Source organism: Sturnus vulgaris, chromosome 14, assembly GCF_052056855.1.
Source record: "Sturnus vulgaris isolate bStuVul1 chromosome 14, bStuVul1.hap1, whole genome shotgun sequence".
Taxonomy (NCBI): Eukaryota; Metazoa; Chordata; class Aves; order Passeriformes; family Sturnidae; genus Sturnus; species Sturnus vulgaris.
In genome coordinates this window covers 132,501-140,904 of record NC_142256.1, presented here as the reverse complement: position 1 = coordinate 140,904, position 8,404 = coordinate 132,501, and the positions used below count along the sequence as shown (strand labels likewise).

General features: G+C 46.4%; 1 protein-coding gene across 10 annotated transcripts in view; it reads right to left on the bottom strand.

Annotated features, from left to right (window-relative positions):
- Positions 1 to 4,294: 4,294 nt before the first annotated feature.
- The window catches only part of IL13RA2 (interleukin 13 receptor subunit alpha 2), a 28,963-nt gene continuing 24,853 nt past the window's right edge, over positions 4,295 to 8,404 (bottom strand). For 5 of the 10 annotated variants that reach the window (XM_088172885.1, XM_088172886.1, XM_088172888.1 and 2 more), the window contains one exon: positions 7,440 to 8,404. This exon is cut by the window's right edge and continues 136 nt beyond it. In XM_088172885.1, coding sequence (XP_088029011.1) covers positions 7,724 to 8,404 — 681 coding nt within the window. In that variant the 3' untranslated portion in view covers positions 7,440 to 7,723. Of the gene's footprint in view, positions 4,647 to 5,552; positions 5,656 to 6,250; positions 6,396 to 7,182; positions 7,341 to 7,439 lie in introns of those variants that run through there. The other 5 variants (XM_014877135.2, XM_088172889.1, XM_088172890.1 and 2 more) reach the window with 2 other exon arrangements.

The following is an 8,404-nucleotide window of genomic DNA, read 5'->3' as shown; positions in this document are numbered from 1 at the left end:
TCCCCTGATATTAAGTACTTTTTTTTTCCCAAATGCAAATAACTCCTTCCAGTCGCTGGTGCTTTGGCAGGTGGGACATCCAAGCACACCAAAGGTGTGACGTGCCTTTGTCACCTCCATTCACAGCTTCCCAGGCAAGGAAACAAAACCCTTGTTTTGGAATGTTGTGGATGATCGCTGATGGCCGTGGCTCAAATCCCCTCACTGCAGCTGCAGGAACCTTTCACACCTTCCATCAAAGGCAAGACAGTGCAACCTCATTTGGCATCTGAGAGAAGTCAGAGGTGCTGTGCAGGCCGTCCTTGCTGTCAGAGGTGAGTGCATGCACCACAGCAGCACTGCCACCGTGCTCATTCAGCCTCCCAGCCGAAGGAAGCACCCACACTCAGCTCTCCCTGGACTGAGACCACTTGAACACAAAGGTTGTTTCCTGGGCAGAACCATTAAGAAAGGAAATATCAAAGCCATGTTTAATATTTTTAAATTAGGGTTTTTTGTTGTTGTTTTGGTTTTGATTTTTAATGTGTCTGATGGTGTGAGACTTGCTGAAATGGCATTTTATTTCCTGAATGTAGCAGTCCCGTGTTGTGTCTGGATGCAGATCCACATAGGAGGCAAGCAGCTCAGGATGGCAGGGACATGAATCCTTGGTTTTGGGCTAAGCCTTGTGGTTTCTGTCATTTTTCAGATGGTTGTTTTATCTCTCTGTATTCTGGGAAGGGTATCTCGACACAGACACTTTGCAGAGCCATTTCAGCTGTTCAGACAGCTCAGCCACAATATGTTGCCTCAAATTGTTGTGTCAAGTACATGCATCAGCTTGTATTTGCTTGCCTTGAAGTTGTGAAAACCAGAGACCCTCCTGAGAAAATTTAGCTTCTACATAGAAAAAAAGAGGTTGACAATATTCTCCAATGTACAAATGCCACACAAGGCAGTGAGCTGCAAACCTACCATGGCCTGTGAAGCACTTTAGATTTCAGATAATATCATGAGCTACTGCACTTCCAAAGCCTTGACATCTAGAAGCTGCAGCCAGAAGAGCTGTGTTGTCCTTCCAAGATCTAGACACTGCCTGGAGCTGCAGTGCTCAGGGAAGGGTGCTGAGATCCAGGGAGGCTCAGGGGTGCAGGAGCTGGTGCCAGAGTGAGGCAGGGACACAGCAGGGCACAGTCAAACTTCCAGTTTGGGCTGATGGGACCTTTCTGTGGGTGCTCAGTGGCACGAACATGGGGGAGGGCAGTGGCAGGGGCTAGTTTTGGCTGGCACATGCCCTGGGGGACACAGATCTGGTCAGTGCAGCAGCACTGGGCCGTGGTCACAATGCCACAAGGGACAAGGTTATGTTACTCCTCAGTCACACCAGAGCTGAATGATGGAGCAAAGCTGTGACACATCCTTCCTCCACAGAAAGAACACGAGTCCTCTTTCTTATGGTCACAGAGACATTATCCCCTCTATTTAATTTTCATGCACTAAATACCAAATTCTGGCGGCACCGATGCTGCACCTGCTTTCATGTCCTGTGCATCCAAGCACAGATGCTGACACCCAGTGGCCATGGGATTTCTAGCGCCTGTACAAGATGGAAAATTTCAGCAGAGATGCCTCAGCTGGTGAGATACAACATCCACCTGTTCATTTCCTCAAGTGCAGGACGAGTGAAGAGTTCCTGAGAGATCACAGAATGGGTAAGTCTGGAAGGGAACACTGGAGCTCATCGTGTTCAAACCCCTCTCAAGCAGGGTCTCCAAGTGCTCTGTAGTCAGGATTGTGTCCAGACAGCTTTTGAGTATCTCCAGAGGAGGCTCCACAATCTCTCTGGGCAGCCTGTTCCATGGTCTGTCTCCCTCACAGAAAAAAAGTTCCTCCTCATGTTCCAAGATGTCAGCCTTGCTTTGTGTCTTGCAACCATTGGCAAATTATAGTGGTTGAAACACTTGTACTGAGAGGCCACTCAGAAAAATTAAAAAATATGAGGATGGATATGAGGAAACAGAATGTAAACTGATTTTTAAATTATTCTCGTGCTTGCAGTTTGAAAATACACTTCAGTGACAGAAGAAGGAAGATTTTTGAGTTCAGAGACCTTGGTGTTAATCTTCCCTGTTTTGCTAGTTCCCAAAAGCAGGTAGAATATGACAGACTAAATAGATTTTGCATTTCCCTGCAGCATGCACAGGATCGTGCTTTTGTGTGTGTGACAAGTATTGACATTCTCTAGGGAGAAAAAGCTGTGCACGAAAAGTTGCGTTTATTCTTCAACAAATGGCTCTACGACTTTATCAGTCAAAGACAGAAAGAAGACTCTAAACTCATGGGTATGCAAAGACAAAGACGAAACATGTGGAGCTTAGTTGGTAAAAATACACGGAACCCAAACATGATCTGGGAACAATAAGAGGAGAGCATGCCAAAGGAGGGATTTAAGAAGTGCTTTACTAGAAATATTAATTATGGACTACATGGAAACGAATTAAAACACCCTAATGAGACTACTGTGTGAAAGAAGTACATTGGTGTAATTCTATAAACACAAGATAAAAACCCACTACTGAAATTCTAGTGAGGTTCAGGATGTTAGGAAGGTGAAAGGCCCTCTATTAGGGCTGAATTTTGCAAATGCTGCAGATGTGATACTGTGGGAAAGCAGGTGGGAGGTATTTTGCCGCTGCTGCTGCTGCAGTGAGGACACTCTGCAGGGACGAGTTTGGGGAGCAGGGAGCCCTGCACCGGGGCCAAGCCCAGCTTTCCTCACATAAATGCTCCTATAAAGCTGCAGCATACAGATACCATAAGTAGATGTACTTAATTTATCACTCTGTTACTAGGCAGGTTTCTAGGCAGGCTTCAGCCTAACTTTTATATTTTTTGGTTCCTGAAATAGCTCTGATCTTTTTTGGGGTGAGTTCTAGCTGTGGAGGTACAACATCCTTTTCTTTGCTCTTTCTTACTTGCACCCATGCACTTTAATTCTTCTTCCCTTCTTACCTTTTTTTTCAGTAAAATTAGACTAGAGGCTTTAGCCCAGTTTAAACCCATCCATCAGGTTGGGGCTGCCACAGTATTTGTCCCAATCCAAATGCCTGTGCCCAGCATTCCTACCTGGTAAAGTCGGTGAGATCACACCAGATGTACCCAGGACAACAGGCTGGGCTTGGCTGCTTGCCCTACTTTTCCCTTGGGGACATTCACAATGCACTCAAGTATTTTTGGTAGACATTTTAACTGTTTAAGAGTCTTGCAGAACATCAGAGGCCTGATGGCAGTTCTGAAAATCCATGCCCAGTGCATGCTCATGGGTATTCTTCAAAGTAAAGCCATCTCATGGTGGCTGCTCAGGAGACAGTAGAGCAGAGATCATGTGTCAACAGAATTACATCAACCATGAAACTTCATTTCTGCTTCAGTCTGTGCATTGACCATTTTTTTCCTGATTCTTTCCTCCTTAGGTTGCTCCCCAAATTACATTGGGCTGTTGCCCATTTAGCAGTGGAAGCAGCTGATAGTGATTGAATAATTTTGCAGTTGCATGTGCAAGACAACAGTTGTTTTGTTTCTGATTGGATTGGTATGGTTCTTTACATAGCTGATTGACACAAACTTGATTTTTTCTTTGAACTTCCACTGCTCATTAGAAATTCCAACTTTGAATAAATGCTCCTTCAAGAAAATACATTTTCAGAGTTGTTCTGATGAAACCACACTAAACTCCTGTGTTTGCCTTGGTTAGTTCTTCAAACAAAAAAAAAAAACAGAATGGGCTTGGGAAAGCATCCAGTGATGCTTTTTAAATTTTTTTTTTTCTATCATCATCATAGAGAATGATTCATAAAAAATCAGTTCACAATTTCATCATGTGACTGCATGGCCTTGAGAAACATCAGGTGTGCTTCATTGAATTCTAATGCCAATGTTCACTTCCTAGAGAAATTCCCACATTTGCTGCAGTAGCCCTCACTTCTCTGAATCACCTGTCCTTTGCAGTAGCTGTGGTCGTGCCTCTTTATAGCAAAAGTTTCTCTCAAGGCCTCTCCACCTGAGCTTTTCAACAGACAAGGCATATCAGCTGATGAAATAAATAGCTCAGGTAGCTCCTGTTCAGTATTTAGATGCTCTCAGCAGGCTGAGTATTTGGGAACAGAGAAAACCTGGTGAGAGCAAGGTGAGGCACAAGGGCTGGATGCAGATATTTGCATGTGTGTAGCATTGTGTGTGAGGTGCTGCCCTTCAGTGTGAGAGTCCTGCTGACACATTTCTGGAGTCCTTACAAAAGAAAAAACCCAAACAAGCCCACAGAACAACATGTTCTTTTTATTCATGGCAGTTTCCACTGCCTCTTTTTTCTCTCTTGTCCTGTTATCAGAAACACCTTGCTTCAGAGTCACTTTAGATCTCTTCCAGCTTTCCTGCAGTCAGTTTAAGCCTCTCCAGTTTTCCTGGGCCCTTTAAGGACTGGGATTGCAGCAACTTCCTTCACAAGTGGCAGCAGGCAGGGAAGACCCGTCTGGGCTGCAGAAAGCTCAGGGCTCCTCAGCTGTCCTTGGGATGGTGTTCCATGAGCAACCACCAAACACAAGCAGTACAGCAGACACAGGCAGAGTCAGTATCCCACAGATGCATGCAATGGCTTTCCTGCTGGGGATCTGAAAGGGACACAGGCTGTTATTCCCAATACCTCAGCTCTGTGCTGAGGACATGCTCCAGCATCCCTGTCAGACATTGCCCCATCCCAGTGGCAATGCAGGAAGCATTTGCTTTCTACAGATTTCTCACTAGCATCTACACTTTGTTCAAATTTCACAAACCAAAACATTTGGAAGGCTGATGCAAAGCAAAGATGAAGGAGTGTGGGACTCCATGCATTTGACTGCCAAACAGGTGTCAGTTCATCTCTGGGGACCACACAAGGGTATTTCTAGAGCCAGTTCTCCCTCATGAGTGATGCCTTAAAAGTTGTATTAGAAAAGCTTCCTGCTTACTTATGCTACATACCATCAGGAAAAGAAACTGGGGGATCAGTTCTCTCCAAGTGACCCCTCAGACCTGAATAAATTATCATCAGTGAAAACAGACAAATTCATTCACTTGTCTGCTTTCCCCTCGTGCCATCACTGACATGAATGTAAACAGCTGGGATGCAAGTGCCAAAAGAATGAGGATTTAGCTCATTAAAATGGCACTGCTTTAACACAGCTAGGACAAATCTCTGTTCTTGAGTGGTTTGGGGAATGATAATAGCTTTATTTATGCTGCTGTGCATGCAAGGAACTGCTGCATTTAACAGAAGCAATCTGAGCTCTTATGAGCAGTATTTTAATTTCTGCAGTGAGTTTATGGGTTGCTGTAGGGGCATTTCATATCAGAAACAGACACATTCAGGAAGGTTGTTTACTGAAAATGAACTATTGTTTGGTGTCCAATCTTAGAGCATCTATTAATGTTTGGCCCTTAGACATTTAATGTGATGTTTCAGTTACAACTGTAGTTATAAATAGTTACAGACACCAACAAAAACGCACATTTCTTGGACAGGTTACCTTGGTGCTTACCTTTTCTTGCACTGGCCAATCAACATAAATATTATGAGGCTAATTGACAGACTCAGGATGACTGGAATGAGAATAAATAGCCGCTTGTCCTCTTTTCTGGATACTGCAAAGATAAATGGCAGGAAATAAGATGTTAAAATGGATTATATTACCTCCTACAAAGCTTGGGCTCAGATGCAAACTCATCTTGTCCACATTACCCCACATATGTGTATTTATTTATTTATTTGCTTATTAAGGTTATATGTTACTGGGAGGGGTCACATCTTCCTTCAAGGTTAGATATCTCCAGCACATGGAGATATATCTCTGTGCCTCTCCCCAGCCCAGGAGAGCCTACAGGGTTCAAAGGATCTGATGTGTGGTGTAGGACAGCCAGGAGGACGCCCTGTGGAGACACTGCAAGTACCCTGTGCCCTCTCTTGCTCAGCAGTCACTCCTCCATCCCAGCTGTCCCCATGCAGCAGGGAAAGGTGCTGCTGCAGAAGCACTAAAATTTTGGGGCTCATCTGCTGAGTGCACTGGAGATGCAAAGCTGTAGGAATGGCTGTGCTGGAGCAGGCTGAAGATGTAATAAGGCCAGCACCCCACCTCCAGTGCTGGACACCAGCAGATCCCCAGGGCAGCCATCAGCATTTGCACCCAAACAGGTTTTATAAAGGATATAAAAGAAACACCATTTACTTTGAGTTCCATACCAGAGAAGCAATCCTGCGTCCATTCACTCCAAAAGCCCTGGTCTGCACAAAAAATGTTTGTTCTCCCCCTGACACGAACACATGAAACGTGGCTTTGATTTGCTCTGGAAATTGTTAAAGCAGTTTCCATTTGGGTCGACACAAACTGAGAAACAAAACAGAAGAAAGAAATATCAAGGAATTACGTGCCACCACCAGGATCTGTCTGGCGTGGCCTGATGTTCCTGAACACTGTCCAGGCTCTGTAAACCTTTGGATTATCTTTTGGCAGTTTTAAATGATTTCACAATAGTTTTGTACAAGCTTATGCAAATAACATGACTATGAAGACAAATCTACTGAAAATACTTTCTGGAGGTGTCATCATGTATGTTGCCATTTATGCCTGTTAATTGATGGAATCTTTCTTTTAATTACCTAAGAAGACTCATGAGGGGAATATGGCAATTAAAAAAGGGATGTCCCCTATGATTAATTAGTCCTTTTCAGTTTTGCCTCCAAACTGCATCTGGATAATACACAAGGAAAAAGCACCATACATAAATGATATGTTCTGTCCCAGGCCACTCCTTTTGAGAGATTAAAATTATAGTTTCACTGGCCCAAGTTATGCCACCCTATTCAGGGAAACAAACCATGGCAACCTTTAAATTTCCTCGATGGCAGTACAACAAGCAGGAGGTCCGAGGAAATGCTCCCTTGGAGCCTCCTGCTGGGATTTGTTCCTGCTAAAGCAAAGCTGCAGCTGGAGGTCAGGGGTTTAAGGAGGAACGTGTGCGGTGCAGCAGCCGGCCAGGGATGTCCGCCGGCAGCGAACCGGGGCTGCACACAGTCTGTGTCCGGGGTAACTCACACCCTGCTGCAGCCTGTGCTTCACTGCCGGCTCCTCCCCGACCCTTTCCCCTCCCTGGGACACCGGGCGCTGTCCCTACCGCCCAGGCAGTCGCGACTTCTCCCGCATCTTCTGCCACCTGCACCTCGTACTCCAGGCAGTGCGGCGGCACTCGCCCGCCCGGGGGGCTCCAGGCCACCAGGAGCTCCCCGGCTGCAGACACGGAAAGCTCCAGCTGCTCCGGGGCTGAGGGCTTTGCTGGGAGGAGAAAAGAAACAGAGAAAGTCAAGAGGTGCACTCGGACAACTCCTGGTGGAAGGGCTTCAGATAATCCCCGCCAGCCTCTGCCCCTTTTCCCCGCGGATGGGATTTCTGAGCGCTCCTGGCTTTCAGCCACGATGCTGAAGGAGCAGGACATCACTGTGTCTGGAGGGTGGGTTATTTATTCATTATACCCTGACACACAGGCTGGACGGGTCCTTGCTCGGGGCTGCGGTGCAGAGGTTTTGAAGCACGGGAGTGTGAGCACTGTGCCCGGCACGGTCCCCGCGTTCTCTGCATCCCAGAAAAGGCTCTGCTTTATGTCCAGAGCCACACACAAAGCACGTGGCAGCACTAGCCGAATTCAGAAATCCTGCTCATTAGCCCAGTGGCTTAACTGGACGATTGTCTGTTTCTCCTTCTGGCATGTAGGCAAATGCACCAGCATGGTGAGTGCCCATAATGAACACTGAGTATCTGTAATGTTTGCACATCATGCTGTGCTTTGCTCCCCTTCCCTGTCTCTCACGGGTTTGAAATCCATCTCTGCTGTGACAGACCCCATCACACCTGGCACTCAGCTCACCCCAGACCTTAGCTTGGTTTGAATAGCAAAGCCCAAAGATCTCTCCTGTGCTTTGCAAGGAGTGCAGCAGTTGTTTCAATTCCAGCAGGAGTAAATGAAGATATCTCTGTGACTGTGCTGCTAGAGCCAAAACCCCATAGCTGCTCTGCCACATGCCCAGCAGGCCATTTATGCCCCAAGTTGTCCAGCTGCCAAATGCAGCACTTGGAGGCACACACTGACCCTCCAGGGTTGTGCTGGGTGGTGCTGCTTGCCTGCAAACACTCCTAGAAACTGAAGTACTGCTTGGTACATGCCACATTCCCTGGGGGAAATGCACACGTCCCAACCACCCACCTACAAAAGCACACATTGAATTAAGAGCCCTAATGCAGGAAGTGGGCCTGGACTGTGTGTGGCGCCCTCTTGCTGCCCTGCCATCATTACCGAGGTTGTGAAGGCGAAGGGTGGTGTACAGTGGCCGTAGCGGAGTGGC